This window comes from Podarcis melisellensis (genome assembly GCF_964234715.1).
Source record: "Podarcis melisellensis genome assembly, chromosome: 13".
NCBI lineage: Eukaryota > Metazoa > Chordata > Lepidosauria > Squamata > Lacertidae > Podarcis > Podarcis melisellensis.
The window spans coordinates 7,264,911-7,292,596 of NC_138545.1; the positions used below are offsets into that span (position 1 = coordinate 7,264,911).

The 27,686-nt window shown below is 48.2% G+C and overlaps 3 protein-coding genes across 4 annotated transcripts; 2 read left to right on the plus strand and 1 right to left on the minus strand.

The window, feature by feature from the left end:
- Positions 1-1,867: 1,867 nt before the first annotated feature.
- Positions 1,868-2,632, minus strand: PSMB11 (proteasome subunit beta 11; the record flags this gene model as incomplete). The annotated part of the gene is made up of 1 exon (XM_081887337.1): positions 1,868-2,632. The coding sequence occupies one exon, from the start codon at positions 2,630-2,632 to the stop codon at positions 1,868-1,870; it is 765 nt and encodes a 254-aa protein (XP_081743463.1).
- Positions 2,633-8,478: 5,846 nt separating this feature from the next.
- PSMB5 (proteasome 20S subunit beta 5) lies at positions 8,479-14,358 on the plus strand. Its single transcript, XM_081884899.1, has 3 exons — positions 8,479-8,760; positions 9,989-10,295; positions 13,878-14,358. The coding sequence occupies exons 1-3, from the start codon at positions 8,512-8,514 to the stop codon at positions 14,174-14,176; spliced, it is 855 nt and encodes a 284-aa protein (XP_081741025.1). The 5' UTR covers positions 8,479-8,511; the 3' UTR covers positions 14,177-14,358.
- A 424-nt stretch (positions 14,359-14,782) lies between these two features.
- LOC309354644 (uncharacterized protein C14orf93) lies at positions 14,783-26,237 on the plus strand. 2 transcript variants are annotated; one of them, XM_081884898.1, is made up of 7 exons: positions 14,783-15,677; positions 19,225-19,882; positions 20,581-20,826; positions 21,018-21,079; positions 21,642-21,745; positions 22,265-22,377; positions 24,658-26,237. In XM_081884898.1, the coding sequence occupies exons 2-7, from the start codon at positions 19,358-19,360 to the stop codon at positions 25,057-25,059; spliced, it is 1,452 nt and encodes a 483-aa protein (XP_081741024.1). In that variant the 5' UTR covers positions 14,783-15,677; positions 19,225-19,357; the 3' UTR covers positions 25,060-26,237. The 2 variants fall into 2 exon arrangements, with proteins under 2 accessions (XP_081741024.1, XP_081741023.1); XM_081884897.1 differs by lacking the exon at positions 14,783-15,677 and having other exon boundaries at positions 18,337-19,882.
- The last annotated feature ends 1,449 nt before the right edge of the window (positions 26,238-27,686 follow it).

Below are 27,686 nucleotides of genomic sequence, written 5' to 3' on the forward strand. Positions count from 1 at the left end.
TCTCTCTGCCCCCCTCCTTGCCTCTCCCTTCCCATCTGCACTCCTTCCCAGCCACTTTTTCATTCCTTCGCTCTCTTCTGCGCCTCAAGGTGCAGCCTCTACCCAGGCGTGAAACAGCTAAAGTGCTGATAATTGGCGCCCCCCTCCCCCGCGGCGCTTGCTAATGGACTGACACCCCGTGGCGCGAGAGCGCTGATGGACAGGCCCGGGCGCCCCCACCCCGCCCCGCAGAGGGCCACGTGGGGAGGGGGGGGGAAACAGGAGCCCAGGCAAGATGGGGGTGGGAGCGAGTGGGGAAAGACGGAAGGCAGAAATAATGAAAGAGGGATGGAAAGAATCGGAGGGCGGGCTGGAGAAGATGGAAAGAGGCGGCGGCGGCAGCAGCAGGAGAATGGAGAAAGCTATGGGCCCAGGAAGAAAAGGGAGCAGGCGCCGCCGGGGAGGGAGCGCGGAGAAGGAGGGGACGTGGGGATCCGGGTGATGGATAGAAGGAGAAAGGGGCAGATGGAGAAGAGAAGGGGAAGGTGGAGCATCGGCAGGAGGCAGACGGATCGGGAGCGACAGGGCGAGGCAGGAGGGGCGCGGAAGCGGGCCATCCGCCAGCACCGCAGCCGCGGCCGGGAGATGCCAATTAAGATAAGGGCGCACAATGGCGCGGCGTCCCCAGGACGCAGCCGGGAAGCGCGCCCGGCCTAGCAAGGAGCTGTGTTTACGCGGCTGTGTTTTGGGAGGGGCAGCCACTAGGGGGCGCTTTAGGGACCCGGGGGCCGGGATCCGGCCCGCGGCGCGTTGCTGCCGAAGCTTCGATCGCCGTCGTCCTCCTCCTCCTCCCTCGGCGGAGCTGTTTTCTCCCCAGCAGCCGCGCCTGGGAGATGGAGAGGCGCGATAAGGGAGAAGGAGGCTGCGCTCCCGGCGGCAGACAATGCTGTTGGAGGGCGGCGGCGGCGGCGGGGGGAGTGTAATGAGATGACGGGCGGCGACGCGGGCCGGGCGAGGAGGACATTGAAGCGGGGAGATGGCAGCAAGATACGAGGAGGCGGCGGCGGCGAGACGGCAGAGATAACAGCGCCTATCTGTCACCGTCGCCGGGACACGTTCCGCAGCGCGGCGGATGGAGGAGGAGATGAGGCGATGAAAGGCGCCGGCCAGCAGACGCCCCCCATTTGTTTTCTCCAACAATGGAGCAGCCCTGGCTCGGTCCCTCTTGGTTCCGGCTGCGTCTGGTTTTTCCCCTCCAAGGCAGGAGGGTGAACATGTTTGGTCCATGCAAGGAGACTCGCAGGTTATTCCGACCCAGTTGCACAAACATGAGTCCAGGCCTAGGGGGGTTCCTAGCCGCCCTCCTGGCCGGTCCAAAGGGATCCTGGGCGTCATTTCAGCCTCCACGGATCAGTTCCATACATCAGAACCAGCAGAGTCCGTTCATACTGGTTTACACTGGCCCAAGGCTCCCCCCGCCACCCCACATCTAATGTACGCTGCGCTACCATCTGCTCCGTAATTGGCCCTATGCTAAATCAAGCTGTTTTTTTAATAAGCCACGCTGATTGCTTTTCACCATATTTGTGAATTATTTGGGGTTCTGATTCGCCGTTTGTAGAAATAAGCGATTGGTTTCCCTCTCCGCTAAGCATCTTGCTGCTACAATATTGTCCCTATGTTGGGTTTGCACTGGTCCAAGCTGCCATCTTTGCAGCTTTGGGGTGGGTTTAGAAAAAAAAAAACAATTTAGTCCACTCCCGCTCCCTATTTTACAACCTGTGCTTTGTTTTCTCTGCACCGCTTTGCTGAAATGAATGGTTTCTGAATCTGGGTTATGGCTGCTTCTTGCGGAAACCGACAGACCCGTACCGTTTTAGGCTGGTATCTAGTCAATTCCACGGTGCCTTTCTTTAGTGTCGCCCTCTCCATCGCCCAGTGGCCCCAATCCTCGATAGACCTGGCTGAGATCTTCCCGGGAGACGCACACCCAGCCGCTTGGCCGCACGTGGTAGAGGTCCACGTTCCCCCCGGAGTAGGCATCTCGATGGGCTGCATGAGCCACAGCCTGGCGGGCCAGCATGAAAGCCTCGTCGCGTGGCAGGTCGAAGCGGTATGAGCCGTCCATCACCCCGTAGGCATAGGGAGAACCAGAGCCCACTGCGAAAATGTCTCCTTGGAGGCACGTGCCATCGCTGTAGACGTAGCGCAGAGCAGGCCCGCCGTCGTCCCAGCCGCACAGCACGGTGGCCACGCACAGGTCCTTGTGGCGGCAGCCCCGTAAGAGGAAAGCCAGCAGCTTGGCAGCCCCTGCCACGCTGACCTGGCGCCCGCCGTGGAGCTGCCTCAGGCGCAGAGAGCACCGCAGCAGGCGCAACCAGGAGGCGCAGTCGGCCGATGTCCCGGACGTGGTCGCCAGGAGGTGCCGGTGGAGGGTCATGACCTTGCGGGCCGACGGATCAGACACGAGGTTCCCGCTCGAAGCGCGGGTGTCCGCTGCCACCACCACCCCATGGCTGCAGCGGAAGGCCAGCGTGGTGGTGCCGTGGGAGAGCGGAAACGGCAGGGGCACCACTCTCCCGCTTGGGGGTGGCAGGGGCCAGCTGGGGGCCTGCGGCGGGAGGTCCAGGCCCAGGACGCTCTGGAGAGCCATTTGGGAAGGTTTCAGGAAAGACTGGGAGAAGAGAGCTTATAAAAGGAGGGAGGGGGCCTGGATTCCGGGAAGGATCAGATAGAGGATTGGGGCAGGGCTGGAGACAAGGTGAGGTGGGTTAGGTAAAGCTGCATGTTTAACGGTGGGGAAAGGAGGGTGACGAAAAGCTTCAGGAAGCTTTTGCTAGGTGACAGGCTCTGACCTGTTTTTTGACACTGACTAATTTCCTTTTTTATTTTAGTCTAAAGGCAGGTGGGAGAAGCATCCTTCGTTTATGAGCAGTGGATTCTATTGTATTCAGTTTGGCAGGCTCCCAAGCCTGTGTCTAAGACTGCAGCCTAAGAGACAGGTGTGCGAGTACTTCATAATGGGGCTGAAACAGTGAGTGGTGAATGATGCAGCAAGAAAAGCTGGGTCTCATTCACATCCCCTGGTGCGTCTTCTTCATTTATTTGTTAAATTTGTATACTGCCCTTCCACCGAAGATCTTGGGGCAGTTCACAACATGAACATACAAAATGAAAACGCAAAAATACGTAACAAGAGCAAGAACAAACCCATAACCCTACCTTCCACAAAGAAGGCCTGGTTCTGGACCTCTTGTGGAGAATGCACATGACGAAGGGCCTCAGATGGTGATCTCAGATCCCAGGTAGGTTCATATGGAGAGAGGTGGTCCTTGAGGTGTTGAGGTCCTGAGCTATTTTAAGATTTTATCAGTCAAAATCAACACTTTGAATTGGGCCTGGAAACTAATTGGCACCCAGTGCAGTTGGGCCAGGATTGGCATTACAGTGGTACCTTGGGTTAAGAACTTAAATTCTTTCTGGAGGTCCGTTCTTAACCTGAAGCAAAGTTCTTAACCTGAGGTACTATTTCTGGGTTAGCGGAGTCTAACCTGAAATGTCTGTAACCCGAGGTACCACTGTATACGCTCAAAACATCTTGCCCTGGTGAGCAACCTAGCAGCTGAATTTTGCACCAGCTGAAGTTTTTGAACCATCTTCAGAGACAGCCCTACGTTTAATGCATACAGTGATATAACCTAGAGGTTACTAGGGCCTAGATAACGTAGTAAGTTAGTGAGTGACCTCCTCTGTCCCAGGGTTGTTCCTTCTCCCGTCTCTTGGGCCCCCAGAGAGACCGAAGAATCTGCCCTAGACTTGAGTCAGAGTATTTATCCATCTAGCCCAGGATAAGCCTACGCTGTCTGGGTGTAGAAGAAGAAGAGTTTGGATTTGATATCCCATTTTATCACTACCCAAAGGAGTCTCAAAGCGGCTAACATTCTCCTTTCCCTTCCTCCCTCACAACAAACTGTGAGGTGAGTGGGGCTGAGAGACTTAAGAGAAGTGTGACTGGCCCAAGGTCACCCAGCAGCTGCATGTGGAGGAGCGGAGATGCAAACCTGGTTCACCAGATTACGAGTCTACTGCTCTTAACCACTACACCACACTGGCTCTCTGTATTTTATTTACTCTTCTTTCTTGCATTGACAACCCATCTTCTCCAAGGAGCTCGAGGTGGTGTGCGTGGTCCCTCCCCCTCCCTCCACATTCAATCCCCGCAAATGACCCGTTTGCCAGGGTGAGGCAGTTGCCTCAGGTGGAGACAGCCCAGAGGGGTGGCAAATCCAGGCCCCCAAAGAGCAGGGCCACCACCTGCTCCTCTCTAGCCTCCCTTCCCTCCCATCCCCCTCAGCATGCCAGAGTTTCCCCAGACCATTTCCAGTTGCTTCAGGTGGTGTGTTTGTGCCATTTTCTGTTCTGCCTCAAGCGGCAACATTTATTAAGCCAGCCTTGGGAGGTAGTTAGGCAATGCAGCAATGGCTTCATGGTCAAGCAGGGCGTTGGATTCTGGTCTCCCAGGGCCTAGTCTGACACACTTGCCCATCACACACTGGGTTTCAGGCATGGAGTTTCTCTCAGGCCTACCTGGAGATGTGGGGACTTCAGCCTGGGACCATCTCCTTTCTTCACAAGGAGAACTTTCCATATACTTTGGCATCGAGGTCCCTCTTTTTGTAAAGCAACCACCACAACAAAACCTCATTACACCCAGAGCCATCACAATCAAGTGAAGGTATTGTTGTTCCCCCAAGCGTTTGGGTCGGGGGCCGAGTGGAAGCCCAGTCAGACCAATAAAGCACGTTTCACCCTTGCCGCGTCCCCAGGGCCACGTCAAAGGCAAAAGCGATGGGGTTCTTTCTTGGCAGAGGCTGCAATCTGCTTTTGTGTTTGGCTCTTGGGAAGCTGCTTTAGGACAGTCTCTGAGAGAGCAAACTGGCAGCTGGAATTATACAACCAGACACATCAAATATGCTTTTGCTGCTTGCAATTTAGCTCATAATAAATATTGCTTTGTTTTCTCGTCTCCACCAGTTATTGGCAAGGATGGCCCATCAGCGCAAAACAGGCATCGACCAACTCAGCTTCGATTAGGTAGCCCATCGTGCAGCCCAGACACCTTGGCCTAGAGAAAGTGGGACCCTGAGCCAAACTGGTCCCCAGCACCGAGAGGGTTACCTCTCCTTTCCCTCCCGCCCTGACCTAAAAGAGACGCTGCCCTGTCAGCATCTGTCACCCTCAAATGCGTCCTTCCGCGTGCTCCACCGAAATGTGATGCCGAGCCCCCCAGCAGCACCCATCAAGTGCTTGGGGGGCTGGGGGAAGTGAGTGGGGGAATGTGGGAGCCAGGAGGGAATGGGAGGGGTGTGTGAAGAAGACCCTCAAAGGGCAATCCTGGTTGTGATCCAGTTACATGGTGATGGGGCGATCCTGTACACTCTGTCACCAGCCTTTGCACTAATGGCTCCACTCCGCTTTCTCTCTAGAAATGCCTTGACCTTTGCCGGGGACGGGAGGGTGGGTCACACTTAGCTCAGTGAAAGTCAAGACCTGTGGATGATCCTGCTATGGGTAGCAACTGCAGGATGCTGCCTTCAGACAGTTGGTCTGCCTAACTCAGTATTGCCTGCACTGGAGACGCCATTGGGGACTGAATCAGAGGCCCTCTGCATGCAAAATGTCTTAGAGAAACTAGTGCTGAAAGAGGGGGTGCAGGCGGTTTGGCTTTTTTTGGAGGACGTCCCCTGCCCTCCAAGACCAAAACAGTTGGCTTCAGTGCCGTTAAAGGTGTACAAAGCAAACAGGCATTCCCAGCAGAAAAGAGCAGGACGAGAGACACCCATGTTAATGGGAAGCAGAAGCTCCTTTTCAGAAGATGTTTAGTGCTTACGTTGCATTAATGGGAGGCAGAGCATTTATCACTGGAACTATCAGAGAAGTACAATCCGGAGAACTTAACTGCAGCAGAAAAGGTAAGTGTGAATGCATTCCGAACTTGGCACGGGGTGCGTGCGTGTGTGTGTGTGTGTGTGTGGTAAATTCAAGTCACAGTTAATTTTATAAAATTATGTCTGCTATGGAGAAAGTGGACAGAGAACAGTTTTTATCCCTCTGTCGTAACTCTAGGACCCATGGATGTTCAATGAAGCTGAATGTTGGAAGGTTCAGGATAGGTACGATAATCGATACGATACGATAATCTTTATTGTCATTGTCCCTTACAGAACAATGAAATTGAACAATCTACATAAGACATTCAGAACCCAACAAGCCTGCTATCCCAGCTATCCCAACCTGGTTAGCCCCCTAAAAACTCTGGTACTCCCATACAGACTCCTTACGCTGCGTTTAAAACCAAAATCACATTTGGGTAGAAACTGTTTCTCAGGCGGCTAGTCCTAGTCTTTATAACCCTGTACCTTCTTCCAGAAGGCAGAAGCTGAAAGAAATCATTTCCGGGGTGCGCTATCTCTGCTGCTTTCTTATGGTACCTGGAAGCATAGATTTGATCCAAGGTGGGAAGAGTGCACCCAATTATTCTCTCCACAGTCTTTACAACCCTGGACAGCATTGGTTTTTCCCCTGACCGTGCAGTAAAAGGAAGAACTTCTCCATGCAATGCAGAGTTGAACTATGGGACCCGCTGCCACTGGAATTAGTGATGACCACCAACGTGGGTTTGAAAGAGGATTAGATGAATTCCTGGGGGAGAGGGTCATCGATGGTTACTAGCCCTCATGGCTATGCTCTGCCTCCATGGCTGCTCCTGAATACCAGCTGCTGGAAACCACAGGAGCAGAGAGAGCTGTTGTACGCAGGTCCCACTTGCAGGTTTCCCATTTGGGTATCTGGTCGGCCACTGTGAGAAGAGGGTGCTGAACTAGGCGTGCCTTTGGCCCAGTCGAGCTGGCTCTTCTTGCATTCCTCTGGGCTTTAACAGGCAGCTGCCAGGGACCACGGATACAGGCTTAGAGTTTTCCCTTTCCACCACCTGAAGCAAAAAGGCTGAGCCAGCTGCCCCACTGGCTTAGGCAGCTGCTGGGGCACGAGGGATGGTAGAAGGGAATCCTGTCTCCGTTCATCAGCATCCTTCAAGTGCTGTGCAATGGCACGGCATTCAGGCTCGCTGGAGAGCAGTGCCATCTCTAGGAAGCCCATGTGTAAATGCATACGCTCCATCTCAGAGGCTTTCACCCCACTCCACCCCGATGGTGCCAGGGAGAGGGTGAAGAGGCTGATACCAAAGATGGGATACAGGCTGCTTCCTGATCATTCCAGTCAAAGCTTCTGCCAGTGCAGGGTGCTGTGGTTCTGTATGGTGATGGGAACTGCCTATCGTCAACATAGGACACCAGTGTTAAAAGACTTGTACCGGCTTCCTATCAAAGTTGTTGAATTAGTGTATAAAGCCCTGAATAACTTCAATGACTGCATCAGTGAGTCTTGTCGACTGGGCAGCCCAGGACCTCCAGACACATTGACCATGCCAGCTGAGGTTGATTGAAGTTGTAGTCCAGAGAGCACCACATAAGCTATTCCTGCACTAGATGTTAGTCTGTCACCATCCCTGCTGAGTTTCAGGTGCCTGGTTAAAATTGCTTTATTTCAGGAGGCCTTTGCAACATGACTGCGTCTTTGAAGTTTTACATTTTCTGATGCTCTAGGTTTATTTTTTATTTTTATTATTTAAAGTTTGTGAGGTTAAATTTATGCTTTACATTCTGTTTGTTTTTGTCATTTTATTGTTATAAGCTGCTTTGGGACCTAGATGGTGAAAAGCTGAAAATAAATTTAATAATAATAGTAGTTCAGAAGAAGAGCGGCACAATTGAACATGAGTGTTTAACCCCTATTTTTCACACTTGCAAAGATCAGACACTTCAGGGTACTTGAATTCTGCTTCTGGATTCCCCAGCTACTACTCTCCAATCATGAATGTTTACTTGTTTTAGCCCAGTATTTGTTGTTGGCCTCCAGGCCACCATGTGGCGGTGAGTTCCGTAGGAAACAAAGCTAGCACTTTGCACATCTTGCACCGTACAAGAAAAACTCGTTTCCTTAGTCCTAAAATCCTAGAATTGTAAAGTTGGAAGGGACCCTGTGGGTCATCCAACCCCTAACTTCACTAGTTGCTCAGAATATAAAGGAATAAAAGCACTCGTCCTTTCCCATCCCCAAACGACATCCCTCCCAGGAAATGAAGACGGTGACTAACACATTTCCCTTCCATTGACCTATTTGCTTTCGCCGGGGCAGCCGGTCTCTCAAGTCTAGCCTTGCCCTCACCTAAGATGGCGCCCGGCATTTTATTCGTACCAGCAAGCCTCAGGCAACGGCGCTGCTCCCTCACTAAAAATGGCGAAGCCAGCCTCTCACGCGCGGCGTGAAATAAGAACGAGGCCGCAACCAAGATGGCGCCCGCCGCTTGCTTATAGACGTGCGGCTCCCGCGAGCTCTGCCCACACCAAACATGGCGCCCGGAGCCTATATAGTCTGTAGGCCCTGAGTCACGGTGACTAGCCCTTATCCAAGATGGCGCTGGCCAGCCTGCTGGAGCCGCAGCTGCCCGTGAACAGGGCCGGGTTCTTCGGTTTCGGGGCCGGCAACGAGTTCCGACTCCCCGCGCTCGGCACCTGCGGTGGGGGCGGCCATGGGGCGGAGGCCCAGGCCTCGGGGATGCCCCTGCTTCTAGCGGCCCCTTGTCCCGGCCTGGACCGAGGCACCGCCGCGGGGGATGCCAAGATCGAGCTGCTGCACGGCACCACCACCCTGGCCTTCAAGGTGGGCGGCGGGGAGTGGGGGGACACGCCCCTTTGGGGGCTGAGAGGGGGCGCTTTGGGTGCGAGTGGTGGGGGGTTGGATGTGTCGCCTTTGCGGGGTGAGCCCTACTTGGAGAAGACTCATTGAGACGAATGAGTTGGGTCCTCTCTTGAGTACGACCAGCATTGGTTTACAAACCCAGGTTTTGAAACCTTTATCATGTTTGTTTGCTCAAAGCTGTTCTTGGCTGTTTTTATTATTTGCACGTGGAAAGCAAAGTGCAGCTTTTACAGTGTCCGACTAGGACCTGGGAGTCCAGGGTTCGAATCCCCACTCAGCCATGAAGCCTCCCTGGGTGACCTTAGGCCAGTCACCATCTCTCAGCCTCACAGGGTGGTGGGTGCTTGTTGTGAGTTCGTTCTGGGCTTTTTATTATGTAATTTGTGTTTTGATACTGTGTTTTTATGATTGCGAGTCACCATGAGATCTGCGGGTGAAGGGTGGTATACAAATTTAATAATATTGATGATTATTTGTTTGTTTAATTAAATTTGTATACCGCCCTTCATCTGAGGGTCACAAGGTGGTATGGAATGTTAATGACTTAAAATACATAAGCTCTCCTGGGAGTAGGGATGACAAGAAAGATACCTGGCTGGTGGTGGCTGTAGTTAGTGGCGAATAAGAGGTCTGAACTGGATGTTCAGATATGTGGGAAGGATACTGGAGTCCATATTGGGGTAATTTGGGAGAATAGGTTGGTTCAGTTGGGGGCATAGAAAATTGGGAAGTGGAAGGCGCACTTTGTAGAGAGGGATTCACTTGAAGGAAAGGCTTCAGGAAACGGAAGACCTGAGAAGGTGGGCAAAGGGTGGCATTGTCTTCAAAAGTCACTTTGAGATTATCACCTGAGTTTTTCGGAATAGAATTAATGGGCTTTTGATGTCTTGTGGGCACTTCTGAGGGAGAGGGATACTGGCCTCACAAACCCTGGTGATCTTTTGGACTGGTGATTCAGGTTGAGACAGAGGTAGGCCGCTTTGGCAAATCCCATACTGGATTGGCAGGTGAATGTTGCCTCAGGATGGTATCTTATCACCTGGACCATGTAATGGGGTGTGAGGAACCCTCTTGCACTGGTGCCTTCAAGCAGGGTGGGCACACTTTGGATTGCCATTCATTCTGGTTGTGTGTATCCTTTGTGGTTTGTTCTTCATGATCTTGACCTCTTGATTCCTTGATCCTCCAGTTTCAGCATGGTGTGATAGTGGCCGTGGATTCCCGGGCAACAGCAGGTGTCTACATTGCTTCTCAGACGGTCAAGAAGGTCATCGAGATTAACCCTTACCTGCTGGGCACCATGGCTGGTGGTGCAGCCGATTGCAGCTTCTGGGAGCGGCTGCTGGCACGGCAGTGTCGCATCTATGAACTCCGCAACAAGGAGCGGATATCGGTGGCTGCTGCCTCGAAGCTGTTGGCCAACATGGTGTATCAGTACAAGGGAATGGGGCTCTCTATGGGTACCATGATCTGTGGCTGGGACAAGCGAGGGCCAGGTGAGGACGCCACATTTTTCTTGGGGGGGGGGGGGCTTTCATAAGATTTAAATGTCCTCTGCACTCCCCTGTCTTACTAAATTCTAACCAGATTTAGCCTTTGCGCTACAGTGGTACCTCAGGATGCGAACGGGATCCATTCCAGAGCCCCGTTTGCATCTTGAAGCGAATGCAACCTGCAACTGTGTGTGCGTGGGTCGCGATTTGCCACTTCCGCGCATGTGCGTGACGTCATTTTGAGCGTATGCACAAGCGGCGAAACCTGTAAGTAACACGTTCCTTTACTTCCGGGTTGCCGCAGAGCGCAACCCAAAAGCGCTCAACCTGAAGCAACTTCAGCCCGAGGTATGACTGTATTTTCCTTGATCATGCCCGTACCCACCCCTATGTTCTGGTGACTCCACAATCCTTGTCTGTATTTACATTGGCATTTGCTGTGGGAAGTGCTATACAGGCAGTGATAAATCCATTGTGTGATGTTCTTGAATGCACATATATTTTTTTATCTGGCACCCTGTGCTCCTTTGGGAGAAAGGGCAGGATAAAAAAATAAATGATGGTTAAGATTACCTTTTTGGGGTCCAGTGTCTTTCTGTTTCTGCTTTCTTCACTTAAAACTACCTTCTGAGACTCCCCAACCTTTACATTTGCATTGGTTTAGGACTAATTAAGGCTGTACCCCTACCTCACATGCTGTCCGAGTTTTGGGTTGGGTATTCTGACATTGCATTTTGACACTGGGAAAAGAACAGGCACTGGTTCTGAATTCTGCTGTGCATCTCAAGTGATACTTTGGCCTCTGCTCTCTCTCTCACACTTTTGTTTGTTTCTACTTCCTTGGGAAACTACAGCACGTTAATACTCTTCATAGGTAAGTGTTCAATTCTGTAGGGAGGTGGAGCCAGTAACATAGGAAACATACTGCCCTGCTAGCTGAATTAAAATATCTGGCAGATACCTGGATAAATTACAGTCATACCTTGGGTTACAGCTGCTTCAGGTTGCGTTTTGTTGGGTTACGCAGCCGCTGAAACCTGGAAGTACCGGAACGGGTTACTTCCGGGTTTCGGCGGTCACGTGTGCGCAGAAGTGCCGAATCGCAATGCGCGTATGTGCAGACGCGCTGCTGCGGGTTGCGAACGCTGCAGGTTGCAAACGTGTATCTCGCACGGATCACGTTCACAACCCGAGTGTCCACTGTATTGGAGAAGTGGCTGATTATCGCCCTATTTGCACCATTCATTGAAAGCAGTATCATACCACTTTAAACAGTCATGGCTTCTCCCAAAGAATCCTGGGAACAGCTGAGAGTTGTTACGAGGCTTATATTCCCCTCACAAGAGCCGAGTTCACAGAACAGTCAATCCCTCTTCCCTGGGAAGTTTTGAGTGTTGTAGCTCTGTGAGGGGAATAGGAGCATCCTAACAACATTCAGCACCCTTAACAAACTACATTTCCCACGATTCTTTGGGGGAAGCCATGACTGTTTAAAATCGTATGATGCTGCTTCAAATATATAGGACAGTTGGGGCCAATGTCTCACTTGTAGTTGTAGCTGCAACTTTCTTCCCCCGAACACTGCTGCACTTTTACAACCAACTTGCTAGTGATGAGGTTATTATAGTTTACCAATTAAGTATATTATTTTATATCCTACTTTCTTCCATCTTGAAACTTAAGATGATGATGATGACAACAACAATAATTTATTATTTATACTCCGCCCATCTGGCTGGGCTTCCCCAGCCACTCTGGGTGGCTTCCAACAAAATATTAAAATACAGTAATACATCAAACGTTAAAAGCTTCCCTAAACAGGGCGGCCTTCAGATGCATGCAGGGCTCACAAGGGGTCTCGCATACAGGCACAGATCAGACCCCGACCTATTTAGCTTCTGCAGGGCTGCTGCTAGAAACTCTGGCAAAGTCTCTGGCTGTGTAAAAATGTGTCTACAAGCAAGGGTGGTTGTGCCTCCAGGTTGAATATGCTAACTAGCGAGGTGGTATCTCCAGGTAGAAAGTGCTTGGTACAGCCATTGTTGCTTTGGTACAGCTAGCTGTGCCATGCACATGGGTTTTACTAAATGTTCCCCTACCTGGTTCTCTCCAGATGTTTTAGTCCACAGCTGTGCTGTCTGGGACTGATGGGAGCAGTGGTCCAAGAATTCTGGAGGATACCAGGGGAAGGGTGTATGTACTAAGTTGACTGGGCTTGCATTTGTAAGTAGGAAGATTCCCACAATCCCCACATAGATGGTTGGTACCCAGTACTTGTTGCCCATGAAGGCCTTCCTCTGGAAGCACTTGGTTGCACTAGCGTAGAATCACAGTGTGGTGATCGTATTTAAAATGGTTTTGTCTACTTTTAATATTTGTATAGCAGACCATTGGGCCAGGTTGGCTGCTCTCCTGAGGAAAAAATCCAAAGAATTTACATGGGCTCTGCACATTTTTAATTTCCTCAATGTTTGCACTGACTAGTCCCTTTGATAAATCCCTTTCTCATATGTTTGTTTGTTACATCCTGTCTTTCCATGTGGAATACCCAATATGTCTATACATGATTGGGGCTGAGAGAAGCTGCAGTCTTTGGTTCCCCTGAAATCAGTGATACTTTGCATCCAAGTATGCAAAAGACTAGGATACAAACCTTTCTGTTTTCCTTTATTCCTCTGACTTAGGCATGAGGATCTTGTTCTATATTCTACATCATATTCCACCCTTTCCATCACCAAGGCTGTGCTCTCAGTGCAACTCCCCCCCTGCCCATTTCTTTCTAAATCAGTGCCTACAGTTTCAGGATATCCTAAAATACCTCTTCATTTAACATTCCCCAAAGGATTCTGTCCCCCACCTAAACACTTAAAAGCACATTCTTCCCACGACCACCTTTCCCCTCCAGGTGTTGGACTGCAACTTCCACCATCCCTGACCATAGGCTATGCTTGCTGGAGCTGATGGGAGTTGGAGACCAGCAACATTTGGAGGGCTACAGGTTCCCTATATCTGGTGTAGGATACAAGACACATAGCTCTGTGTTGCAGCTCTTTTTATAGAAAGGGAAACCCCAGTGTTTTCATTGTGAAAGGTATCTGTGTAGCTTGTTCCATCAGGATGGGAAACTGATCTTGAAGAATTAATCCTTTTGGGTTTTGTCAACGGTCCAGGAAGGCTGATTAGAGCAGGGAATACTGGGCAGAAGATGCCTGGAGCTGTGGCCAAGTTTATTCTTGAACTTGGAACAAAATGCATAGCTATAGCTCCTCCCAATGAACATACCTCCCCCCCCCAGCATTCCAGTTGCAACATTTCCTTTGGAAGTTGCATAGCCCCATGTTGGGACACATGCAGCAGCATCAGGAACTGTAGCGCTTGGGTGTTGAAACTTGGAGATGGTTGTTGGAAGAAGCTCAGAGGGCTGAATGCTCCCTTCCATCAACCTGTTTAAAAACACGGTATAGAAATTGAGATCATTTTTGGAGGGGAGAAGGGTGTGCAAGGCAACCTTTGGTGCTGATACGATAATTGTAATCATTTTGTGAAAAGCCCCAGTAACACAAACTTCCCTGCCTTGCCTTTCAGGCCTTTATTACGTGGACAGTGAAGGGAACCGCATCTCGGGCAAAGTTTTCTCGGTGGGCTCCGGTTCTGTCTACGCCTACGGAGTGATGGACCGTGGCTACTCTAACGATCTCACCGTCGAAGAAGCCTGCGATCTGGCCCGTCGCGCCATCTACCAGGCTACATACCGCGATGCCTACTCTGGGGGCACTGTCAACCTCTACCACGTACGCCAGGATGGCTGGGTCCGTGTCTCCAGCGACGACGTGTCCAAACTGCATGAATTATATAATGACAAAGCCACAGAAACAGTCGCTTGAGATGATGGACTTTGGGAGAAAGCAGGGGTGCTGATTTGGGGTCTTTTAAGGGTTGCTGGCTGGAGGAAGGGCGGGACTCACAGATGCCGCTGTCTGGGAAGATGTCTCATGCTTGTAACCCATGTTTCATGTAGTATTTGGTTTTTTTTTCCTTGTTCAGAATTAAACTTCTGCTGTCCAAACTGCTTTTTGTCTTCACTTGAAAAACGAGAGTGGGCAAGGGAAATCTTGGCTACTCCAGTCCCGTCAGAGGTGTGTTGTTGGCTTTGGATTCCTGCCAGCAGAGGGATGCCTTGGAGGGGCAAACATGCCGGCTGCCTCTGTGGGCGTTAGTGATTGGGCACAGGAGGTGGGAGATAAATGTCTCTTGAAATTCATTGTTCCTAGGCAAGAAAGCAGAAGGTCGGCTGTTCCCACAGGCACTGAAGCATACGTGTCTGCCGATACCAAGGGAGGGAGGAAGTCAAACGATTGTTAAATAATTGCTCCTTTCCCCCATGATAGCCCACGTTACTTCACTTGCATCTTCACACACGTTTGATCAAACTAGTCCCTTGCCGTTCGTAGGGATCCCACCCCCTCACCCACCCCAAATCTATGCTTGTTGAATGTTGACAGTCGTAGATGAAGAAGTGCATGCCAATATTAACCCATGGTGGCCCCCTCGCCAAGCATAGCCATCCCAAATACTTTTATGCACCGTTGGATTTTCTGGTTCCCACCCAATTGACGCGAGCGATGTGTGTGCAGTGCGTAGAACCTAATGTGAACAGAAAAGGTTATTGCCAGCTGCAGGGCAGCAGGAACAGAATGAACAAAGCAGCCAAGATGGAGGCGTAGTTTTGTAGAGAGTCGAAAACAAAAGAAACCTTCCTGGGTAAACGGCCTTTCCTTTTCCAAATCTGCCCCCCCATGCTTGTTTAGTGGGTGGAGAGGAAGAAAATTAGGGTTACAGTACACAACAAAATGAGTGAGGCATGGGCCAAGGGGTTTCCTGGATTGGGTCGGGGGGTACAGCTGCAAAGGTTGAAGGGAACAGCCGGCAAGAAGGATGAACAGAAGGAGGAAGGCAATGAGATGAAAGCTGTGTGTACACAGGAGCCAAGGGGAGAGCAATAACAGAAACAGTTCAGAGTGAAATATAGAAGAAGAAACACGAGGGACTAGTAGGAGCATGAGAGGAAGGCTTTGAGAAACAAAATAGCATGCAGAAGTAAAGGGTGGCAAGGATGAAAGGGAAGTGTTAATTGGAGGAATAAAAAACAGCCTGGTTGTACATGTCCAGGAAAGGGGGAAATTGGCAGTGCCCAGCTAGTCTAGGTGTCCCCTGCTGGGGCCCTGCTCAGGAATGCGTGTGCAGCTTTGGTGTGTGTTTGTGTGCGTACAGGAGATTGGCCAATCAGGGCAGAAGGGGGGAGCATGGGGGTGTGGCGGTTGGCAGCAGGGTGCACATCCTCCCCCTTTGCACACACACGAATACAAAGAGCTGCTCGACCTTCCAGTATCCTTTTCCCAGGGACGTGTGGGATGGAATTGGGGGTGGTGGGGGTGGAGGGGAAACGATCTGGGGAGGGATTGAAAAGGGAAGCACCCCAATCCCTTCTTTGGCCTTGCCAGGGAAAATATACGCCAAGGGAGAGAGAGGCTTGTATGTGGCAGAATGTGGGAGGGGGGAAAGCAGGAGAGCAGGGATATGCTTGGCAGAAAATATATGTACATGCAGGAACAGAGTAGTTTTGGAGGCTTTTATACATGGATATAGCAAAGAGGGAGAAAGAGGTCTATATAATGCTGAGGAATGGATAAGTGTACAGGAAAATAGGTAACACTCAGATATCATAGATCATAGATTAGTTTACCCCTCCTAGCCCTTTAACTGCTATGGGGCTTTAAAGAATGGGGGTGGGGGGGAATACCTTTCTTCATTTTATTGTGGATGATGTGAGAATTTTAATGGGAATTAGTAGTGGTCATTAATAACAAGGCAGTTAGTCTGGATTATTTAACGCTGTGTAAAGTAATGTGATTTGGCTGTGATGCTGTAGAGGTAAATGGTGTTTCAAGAAGAGCGGATAGGAAAATAAGTGGAGAGGTGAGGCTGTGAGTATACTAATTAGGCACACAGGATGTGTGTCTACATGATCAGGCTTGCAGAGGTATAATGCATGCATCTGCGTTGGATTTTTTAATCAAATATACCTTCTCTCGTCTCAATCTAATCATGCTTTTGTTTCTACAAGAGGGTGATTAGAAAAGGCACAGGGGGCTTATTCAATATCATTTGGGGTGACAAATATGCTAACATGCATTATTAATTCTTTTGTTCACCCTGTCAGGATTGCTGTAAAGCAGTGAAACGGTGAATTTCCTTTGGCCCAATTTTTCATTAGTGACTGGCTGCGGAATCATTTTGGACTTAAATTAACCTGGAATAAAAGGGTTTTCTTCTTCTTTGGCGATCACTCGTAACCGAGTAAGATTGCCTTCCATGAACATAGTGGAGGCCAAGTCTGGATCCACACCTTTTACAATGGGGACATAGGTTTGTTTCTGGGTGGGAGTAGATCACGGTGAGGGTTTGCCAAACATGCCTTCTTCTTAGCATGTTTCTCCCTTTCGTCCTGAGTTCGAATGTCTTCAAAGCCCATGACACCTTTGGTAAAGACTGTTCTCCAATTGGAGAGCTCGCAGGCCAGTGTTTCCCAATTGTCGGTGTTTATACTACATTTTTATAGATTTGCCTCAAGAGTCTTTAAACCTCTTTTGTTTACCGCCAGCATTACGCTTTCCATTTTTAAGTTCGGAATAGAGTAGTGTAGTTGCTTTGGAAGACGATAATCAGGCACTCGAACATCAAGACCAGTCCAACGAAGTTAATGTTGAAGAATCATTGCTTCGACACTATTGATCTTTGCTTCTTCCAGTACACTGGCATTAGTTTGCCTGTCTTCCCTGGAATAAAAGAGTACTCTAAGTGTTTATGACCCTGGGGGTGTGCTAGCCCTGACATTGCAGTGGGAACATGGCAGCTAATAAATTGGAGGATCTGTATAGTATTTTGTGTGGAAGGGTTGTGTCAGGTGCTTGGGAATCAGGCGCTGTGAGGCCTGTCAATATTTTCTCTCCCCCAAGTAATAAATTAACCTTCACTTTGAAAGCAAGGGTAAATTAAGAAGGGAAAGACTGGCCACATAATTTTTAAAATTGTGAGTGACACACAAGCCCATTGGGGACAGACAGCTTTGCTAGTCAGGGATACCAGCTGAGGGAGGACTTATAGGGAAAATACTTATCAGATACCCAGTAACTGGGTGGGCAGGGGGGCAATAAAACCCAGCAACAAATGGAGGGAGAAACAATATTATTAGAAAATGAGGATTTAAATGTGGTGGGTTTCCTATTCAAGGCCATGGTTGGTGCCCCTGTGCCAGGACTTGTGCCAGTGGTACTCGAGTCTTGACGTGACCTTGGGCCTGGTCAGCCATTTTGGAAGATACACCAGTCAAGGCAACTTTTTTTTGGAAATTTATTTTATACGCTGTTGTCGTTGGTGTGCAATTACTGGTATTTCACATGTCCTTATATTGGATTTTAAAACGTAGACGCTCACCGGCGCCTTTCGCGGGGCCACGGAAAGGAAAGCCCTCGACCACCCAGTGTGGGGAAGGCGGCCTTGAAAAGGGCCCAGCCTCGCGGACCTCCTTAGAGAGCCCCCTTCTCCCCCGTCCATGTTCCTTTCCCCCGCCCCTCGCTCCTATCCCCGGGCCTAGGCGCCACCGTCTGCAACCAATCGGCTCCCTCCTGCTCTTCCGCAATAGCCAATCGGAGAGCGGCGGGGCGGACGGAGGGCTGTGCCGTTCGTACACGACTGCGGCGCTCTTGCTTCTCCTGCGGCCCCCGCCCCCCCAACCCCGGGCGCTGCACACGCGGGATGGAATGCTGGGGAGTGTAGGATTCCAAACCTTTGGGCCGCAGAACCAAACGAGGAGAAGCCCCGGGCACGTTTCTCGCCTTGGGGGTTGCGAATTCTAAATATGCAAAGAGATGCCTTGCATGAACTTTAAAACCACTTTCGAGCAGTTGAAATTGGAAAAACGGAACAGCTTCCTAGGCATGGGGATGGATAGTTTCCCTTCTCCGCTTTACTTTCCATTTTCAAAAACATTGGTTCTTCAAGGGCTGTTTGCAAGTGCTTTGCAAGAGCTAAATGCGCTGCTGGTTAAAAGCAAACTGTACTGTTGAGGAGGAAAAACAAACGTTGCACAGTGTGAACTACTGAAACAAAGCAGAGGTTTCCCCCCACTTTTTTCTTTTGGCAGGGTCTCAGTGCTTCTACAAAGAAATTGAAAAGAGGTAGCCAAAACCCGAACTGCTAGTTCAGCTCTTGAGTTCATTGCAGGACTTTGACTGCCAAAATAATCAATAGATATAGACTGTAAAAGCAATAAGATTTACAAGAGGTCAGCTATAGATCCAAATGGACAAGTCGGGTGGCTGGAAGATAGTGCTGAATCCCTCCTAATGTTAATCACACTGAGCATAAATCTAGATTGGGGCTCACAAACTGATTCATAGTCTGTTGAGTTTTTTTTATTATTCAGGTGTTCTGTGGCATGTCTGCCTTAAATATAATGATTTTTGATTGTATTTTAATAGCTTCTTTTATTTCTCAAATTTATTGAATTATAATTTGAATTCTATGGAATCCAAATTGTAATTCAGCCTGATACAATATAAGAAATAAAAGAACAAAAGAAAATGCAGTTTAAAATACAGCATCTAGCAAAAAGCATTACAACTGCATCAAGGGATTGGGGAGGGGGGAGTTTCCGAATCACAGATTTAGACATATTAGATTGAATGCAAATATGAAATGGCCTTGCCTGTTGGGTTTGGCTACAGCAGATCTGTATACAGAGGTTAGAGCCTAAATCTAAGCAATTTAGATGATCAGAAGCAGGTAGGTTCAGATGTACTACAACATGGCTGTCTGCTCCAGTCATACTCTTAGAAATATTTCTTTAATATCTTTCCTCTTGTTTGCTGAGACCCAGCCTTCTGAGCAGTGCCATGGGCATGCCTCCATCGCAGAGCATTCAAGGCCAGATCTGAAGCTCGCCTTGCCTCCTCCAAGAGAACTAGCTGGGGAACACCAAGAATCCCTCATAAACCTGCATCGTCATGTCATTCAGTGCCACAATTTTGTTCTCCCCTCCCAACACCAAAGAGGCAAAATGCTGCTGCTGCACCTGCAAGCGGGAGCCGGGGACTCAGGCGACTACGCCGCCACCACCACCATCTTCATCATCAGGCACCCCTATCACAGTTACAGGCAGTGGGCTAGCGGTACAGTCTTCAGAGCAACTGCTCCATGTCATCTATCAACGTGTAGAGAAGGCAGTGGGCCTTGCTGAGGTGGCGCTGAGCTTGGCCAAGGCCAATAATGAAGCCCTGAGGCGGCTGGAGGAGGAAATGGGGACACTGCGCCGAAGGACGGCCCCTGTTGTCAAAGCCAGCCCCCTGAGTGGTCCTGAGGAGCGGCAAGAGGACAATGAAGAGCAGAATGAGGAGGAACAAGAGGCCGAAGGCTTCAGAACTGGCGTCCAGGTGGTCATTGAAGAGCTGCGGCAGCTGGGAGCGGCGGCAGGGCCACCTGGACACTTGGGTTTCTCGCCTGTGCATCTGGGGCCTGGGGGGCTTGGCGGGGTATGTAGGCTGAAGATTAAGAGCTTCTTTGTCCCTCCCACCCCACAAAATACACACAGTCCCCATGTCCCTCCGGTCAGACACAGATGGGCTCATGAATATTTGATGGCATCTCTCGCCTCCTCTGCCAATGACCTGCTCAGGAGAGATGCATTCTGGGAGCCATGCCAAGCTCTGCTCTGCTGTTGTGGCCTGGGGTTGGGGGGCACTGGCAAGAGCTAAAAGTGTATGTGTATTTGTATATGTGATACCAAAGCTGGTACGGGAGCCAGGCTGGAGCTGTTTGCGATGATTAAGGGGCATTGGCAACGTTGTGATTGGCAGACGTTCTAGTGGGTTAGTGTTAGAATGTTTTCATATATATGGGGCTATGAGAAGTGCCTTTGAGCCTTCCGTACCACTTGAGCCAACTGTGAACTTTTGTCGGTGCAAGATAAAAAGAGGCTTTAAAATTCAGCTATGTGTTTTGGCCATTACGCACTTGTGTTTGCAGGCCAATGCGTTTTGTGTGCGTGCGTGAAAACACACAAAAGAAGGTTTGGAGGAACTTTAAAGGATAGTAGAGCAGAGATTAATTAAAGGCCCACATTTTGAGTCAGAGTTGTAGAATTGGAATAGCAGCTGCTATAGGAAGGGTAGCTGCAGTTTGGAATGAAGGATATCATATTAAGTTGTACAAGTCTTTTTCTTGTTCTCAGGGAGCAGAAGAATCACCCGCAGTAGATGTCTCCATTCAACGGGTCTATGCCACACCACCTTCCCCCTCCTCTCAGCCTCTGGATGATCCTTCTCTCTCCTGCCCAGAGGTATCCCCCAACAGCATCACCTTGGAGGACAACATGCGTGGGGAGCCACGTTTCTCTTTGGGCTTTGCAAGTCTTCCTTGTAGAAACCGAAGCATGGGACAGAAGAATGCAAGGCGCAAGAGGGACTTGGTGCTCTCGGTTAGTTGCCTTAGATAGCTGCCACATATTGGAGCTTGTGTCTCACAAGGAACTTGGCATAGGCCCAGCAGCTTAGACACTGCAAAGCTTATTTTAATTAACTTTCTGGGGCATGCTGCTCTGTTTTAATAGCTTGGGGTTTGCAGAGTTACTGTGGAGGGGCACTTATCTCTTTCTGTTTACTCTCCCAGAAACTGGTCCATAATGTCCACAACCACATCACCAATGACAAGAGGTTTGATGGCTCTGAGAGGTGAGCTCTGGGTGGGATTGGCAAATAAGATAAGGAAGAGTAACTGCAAAGGAAAGATAGCCAACAAGTGTGGCTTCTCTTCTCACTGTGTTGTGATGGGAGAAGGAAGTTGCATGGATCAAGCTGGTCTTTTCTGCATAGCTAATAGAAGCACAGAACGCCTTTATTGATCTGGCAACCCATGTTCCCACTGAAATTAATCTCAACATCCTGAATAGTCCGCTTTCATTATTATTATCCCTTATTAAGGCACCTTAATAACGTTTAGGTTATTAATGCTTATATAGGGCCAACTGTTTGCAACGTGCTTTATAAACTACAAGAGGAGAGGTCTCTGCCTTAAGGGCTTGTAATATAGAATGCAACACATGGGAGACAACAGGAAGGAGAAGAAGGAGAGAGTCACGGTAAAGATGGGAGAATAATGTACTTAGGGTTAGTTAGATTATGGTATGAGGACTGGAGGTTGTGCTGAAGGCATTGCTAAAAATATGGGTTTTGAAGATGGATTTGTTCTAGTCTTTACGTTTCTCCATTCTCTTTCTCTCTCCCCCCACCCCAGCATTAAATCTTCATGGAATATCTCTGTAGTGAAATTCTTGCTGGAAAAACTGAAGCATGAATTGGTATCAAATCACCACAATTACACTGACAAAGAACTAAAAGGTAAGATGAGGGTGAATAAAAACACTTCACTTGGTTCATGTCTGGATTTTATTGTTAGAACATACCTAGAACATTTTTACCTGTTGAGTAATCCTTATACACTTTGCTGGTAAATTTTACTCCAGGTCTGAAAATAAATATCTCTCTTGGTGTTCACTCTGGAACTTACTGCTGCTGCTGCTGTTGTAATATTTGTCAGTCACTTTTCTCAGACAGTGACTAAAGTGACTTATGTTCAGAAGTTCAGAATATCCAGTGACAATGTAAAAGCACAGCTATGCACAAAAAAGGCAGGATTAGCAAACTCTACCCCACTAAAAGAGGCCACAGTGCCACCCTTCAAATTAGGAGCCAAATATCGCAGGTAAAGAGAAAAGTCTTTACCTTCTGGTGACATTGAAATGCTGGCTGTTCATATACACAGACATGCAGACATAAATATCCTCTGGTTACTCAAGTGTGCTTCAAGTTCCTGCTTTTCATGCCTGCAGTTGCTTTGCCTACTTTTTGTTCTGTTAGGTGCTTGTGTGGCCTACTTTCTAACCAAACGACGTGAGTATCGCAACTCTCTGAATCCCTTCAAAGGACTCAAGGAGAAGGAGGAGAAGAAACTACGAAGTAGACGCTACCGGGTAAGGGACCAATCCTTTTTTCTGAGGAAGTATTTCTCCCGTATTATCTCAACACTACATTATCTACCAAAAATAGTTTTTTGCCCCTATTTTATTTAAGCCCAAATGCATTCCTCCATCAATTCCAAAAATCACACTGAAGTGGAGTAGGAAATGCCATTTATATTCTGGTTAGAAACATAAAGAAGCAACACTGTATATGACAGGTGAAGGAATAGGTTTGGTGCACTAAGAAAGTTCTTACTATTTAGCTGGAATTCTCTTCCTTGTAATTTGAACTGTAGGTTCATATCCTATTCCCTGGAAATTTGCTCTGTCATCTATGACAGACCTTCAAATATTTAAAGATGGCTTTTTATGCTCCAGGCTAAACATACCACAACTCCTTCCAAATTTTCATTACAGGGCTGGTCTCTAGGCCCTTTTCATCTCTGCTCAACACACTCCGGTTGTTGAATGGGATGGGTTGCTTAACAGTGGAACAGACCTGCCTCAAAAGTTGGACTCTTTGTTTTTTATGCCGACGGCAGATGGCTATCTGAGATGCTATAGCAGAGAATTTCCTGCATTGGCAGAGGGATTCGACTTGGCCCTCCAGATGTTGTTGAACAACAACTTCCCATCAGCCCCAACAAGCATGGCCTATGGCCATGGATGATGGAAGTTGTAGTTTAACAACCTCTGGAGGGCCAAAGGTTCCCCTCTCATAGATCTTTGGGGTCCTTTCTAACCCTGATTATATAAGGCAGCTTAGAACAGGCTACATGTAGTGGGAACTGCTCTATATCTTCAGTGAACTATGTGATGTTGAAATTACTTGAAGTAAATATATGTTCAAACTGCTGCAAAGACATTCCATCAGTTTCATCAAGCAGTTTAGGTGTTAAATAACTCAGATTTCATAATTAATAAGTGCATGTTTCCTCCTCAGCTGTGACTTACGTAACATTTGAGTTCTGACTGTTCTTGGATTCCAGCCGTAACGACATTTCCTCAGACAACACCATTTCATCCCCCTTTTTATAACCTGATCCTAACTAAGAAGTAAATGGCACTGTGTTCAATGGAGCTTACTCCTTAAGGCTGTCATCTTATGTACACTTCTTGCGAATAAGCCCTATGAACTGCAGTGAGATTTACATCTGAGTTAAATATGCCTATGCTTTATGGAAAGTTGCCAAAGGTAACCGGAGACGGTTTGCAAAATGTTATGGAAGTTTTAGAAGTGATTTAACTGGTTAAATCCTTAATGAGTAGTGCTATCCTATGTCTGCTTAGAAGTCCTATTGACTCCAATATGGCATAATCCTGGATAGGTTAGGATTGCAACTGAAATGTCATTTTTTAAAGACTGCAGTCTCATGAACATACATAAGGTAATCCCATTGAAAAAAGTGTGACTCCAGAATAAATACGCACAGGATTGGTCTGTTAGCAGGGTGAGAGGATTCTCTCAGTCAAAAATAAATTACTTGATCAAAGTTGTTAAACAAACTACTATTCATTCTAATTAGCTTCCTACCTAGCAGTTCGTTCCTAAGTGTATTTACTCAGACATAAGGCCCATTGAGTTCAATATGGCTTATTTGCAAGTGTCGGCTTCTAAGACAGCAGCCTGAAACAGAAAAAAAGGAAGAAGACAAAACCAGGGAACTGGATCATTATGTCTGCATCCCACTTGTTTTCCAGTATCATTTATCAAAGCAGTGCTGGTCTTCCTTTAAAAAGAAAGAAAAATGAAGCCTGCCTCAGAGTAAAGCTTCACTCTCTTCTGAGACCTCCCTGTAGCAGAAGAGACTTTCCTTCACCCAGGGGAGCAGACACTCGGGTGGTGGGGCAAATGAGCCCATCAACCCACAGCTGCCAAGAGGTGTTTGCTTTATAAACTGCAGGCCTTGGAGCATGTGTTCTATTTCTGCTGCAGAGACGATTCCCAAGCTAGCTTGTCAAATGCTGGGCAGCAGAAAGCTGTGATTTTCAGACACATGCCACAGAGCGGGTTCCACTTTTTAAAAGACACTGGGCAGCAAGGAAGCAAATTCTTAAGGTGGTGGGGGTTGCAGTATGGCAGGCCCGGGTAGAGCCAAGTTTTGGAGTCCTCCAACACTAGGGGGAGGACAAAATGGGGGGGAAGGTATATGATAGAGGAGTTTGGGGGCAGGGAGAGACATTTGGGAAAGACAGACCAGTGAGGACAGATGGGGTGAGTAATTGCAGGGGCGTAGGCAAAGATGATATTCTTAGAATGACTAATTAGGCTTCATTTTGTCTTCCCATTAGCTTTTTGCAAATCGTTCAGGGGTGGCGCGTCTGCTGGGCCCTGAAGAGCAGCGTCTGTGGCAAGGCGTGACGGAGGAGCTCATGTCAGACGAGGAAGACAGCCTAAGTGAGCCAGGTGTGTGGGTGGCACGCCCCCCACGATTCCGCGCTACCCCTCTCACTCAGCTTTGCTACCGACTTGATGCCAACTCAAAGCATGGCACCAAAGCTAACCGGGTTTATGGGTCGCCCTCTGACCGCCTGCCCTCCGCTGAAGCTCAGCTCCTGCCCTTGCACCTCTACAACCCCCATTTTCAAGAGGAAGGAGCCAGGGCGGGCACACCGCCTAGGCCGCCCAGCCACAAAGCCTTTTGTCCTGACCTCAGCTCATTCGTTGAGATCAAAGTGGAAAAGGATGAGTGACCTGAGAATGCTGATCGTGTTTAATATGGCAGCCAAAAGGAAGACAAGGAGAGAATACAGGATCACCACCAGCTGAACTCAGTATCTTCCCAAAGAGGAGGAGAGAAGCAAATTGCCTGCCATGCGCCAGGTTGCGTTTGTGGGCTGAGACGCATCTTCGCTCCATAAGGAGCTATTACTTCTAGGTCATGATAGAGAAGAAATGGAGGATAGAGAGGGACACCACTGGGAAAAGGAGCCCTTCACAAAGATGTGGCTGTTTGGTCTATACCCAAAGGGGGGACAATGTGAACATGAAGAGTACAATGTTGCAAAGGGAATTAAGTCTTTTCTGAGCCTTCAATAAAAGCAACCTTCAAACATAAATAGGAATTTCCATAAAAACTGACTACATTGTGGACTGGGTGGATCAGAAACTTTGGAGAACCTTTCACATTACAAAACTACTCTCAGTTATACTATTGAGTTAATAGTAGTGCAAAAAAATGATAATGTCTGAGACGTTTTCTGAAATTATGGGGATTGCTCATTGCTTAGTCAAACTGCTTTTGGGACCACAAGAGTTAAGAGAACACTTAGAGTGCTTCTTGGTTGACTCTTCATGGATAGCAATGCTTTTAAATTAGACACATTTAGTGATACCAAGTTGACTGTTCTTACCTGTATCTGTGAAAACATTAGGCAGGTGTGTATTTTATTCCTTCATAAACCTCCCTCCTACTTTCAGAGTTCCTATTCCTCCCTCTCATTTGCAGGAAGAGTAAAAATCTTGTGTAGGAACACGAAGAAGAGCTAAGAAACAACACTCCTGGATTTTATTATTGCATTGTTGTGATAACTTCCCCTTTGCTAGGTTTCAGGAATGGTTCTCTATTGTCAAATTCCAAGTCCCCTACAACAGGAGGAAAAGAAATATCTCTTTTACCAGCGGTAAAATACCAGGCTTTTTGTTTGTTTGTTTTAAATTGCATATGCTAATTCACACAAATGTACACTAATTAATTTCCAGAGGATTAGCTGTGCTAGAATGTTGCAGCCAAAACAGCGAAGAGTCATTAACACTTCATGCTTCTGATGAAGTGGACTCTAGTTCACAAAAGTTTATGCCGCCATAAGTGTGTTAAGGTGCCACGAGACTCTTCATTGTTCTTACTAAGTAAAAGTACGTGTTGACTTGCCTGGCTCAAGTTTTTAAAAGAATTTGTTTCAAATTAACCATGTGTCAGTCTTACCACTGACCTGTCATTAAACTATGGCACTGGCTCCCACGGGAGGCAGTGACGGCCACCAACTAATACTGGCTATAAAAGAGGATTGGACAAATTCATAGAGGAGGCTGATGTTGTCTCTACTAGCCATGATGGCAATGCTCTGCCTCCACAGCTAGAGTCCGTAATGCTTCTGAGGAGGGTTCTTCTGCTTGGATCCTGTTTGTGGGTTTCTCATGGGCACCCGGCTAGCTGCTGTGAGAACAGGATGCTGGACTAAATGGCCCATTGGCCTGATCCAGCAAGCTCTTCTCATGTTCTTATGTACATGGATGGACTTATGAGAAACATATTTTAGAGGGTGCTGTCAGGTGTGCAGACATTGGGGGTACAAAACAGCCCCCCAAAAGAGGGCCACAGTACCATCCTTAGGCATACTACTGTATTAAAGGCATAAACTGGATATTTATTGAGTCATCACTGTCCTCTAGTGGTTTTTTTTAGATAGTACAAAAGGATGGATAGTCCTTTTCCTCTCTGGCTGGCCAGACACCTGTTATCAGTCTTTGTTTGATCTAGAAAAAAGCAAAGTGTAAGAGTGGTCAGTGTTATTATGCTTGCTGCAGCCCTCTATTCCTTTTCTCGACACTCACTGCTCTCTGTAACCCATGACCCTGTATCTTGGTTTCTATGACAATCCATCCGTCTCTATTTACAGTCACAAGCAATAATCAGAAACTTCATTCTGATCATAAGAGAATGCATTGAAAGAATGGGACAATAGGTCACTGGTAAAGATCAGGTTCCAGTGATGGGAAATAACACTGCCAGGAACATTGGAATGGAGATACGCTGCCACCTAGAGCACAGGGGTAGGTGGACCAAGAGGCAACTTCTTATGTTCAAAATCTTAGCATAAAGCACCTAACATACTTGTAAAACTCCTCATTAATTGATCTGGGCTAACGGCTGTCCCCTGGCTATGTTTCCCTGGTCCAGATAGAATCTCAGCTCCACAGACAAACACAAACTGAAATCTATAGAGAGAGGTCTTGCAAAACCTATCAATCAAAAGAAGCTACCATGGGCAGAGACAGTTAAAACAGCAGATGCTAGGCATGGCCATCACCTAGTCGTATGGGTGGCAACATTACTGGAACAACTGAGTTTTAGGCTGGTTTCACAAGGCAAATTTAAGGTAATGGGAAAGGTGGACTCCTCCCACTACCAGCTACTACATGTATGCACACTACTTTTTAGCAGTTTCTAGTGTACACAGTGCTGTACAGTTTTGTAACGAATTCCTTACCAAGCTGAATCTCTTAGTGGTTCACATGAGCCTATAAGACACCCCCCCATGGAAAAATAAACAAAAGCTTGCTATAAAATGTTTGGGTGGTACATTAATAGAATACACCT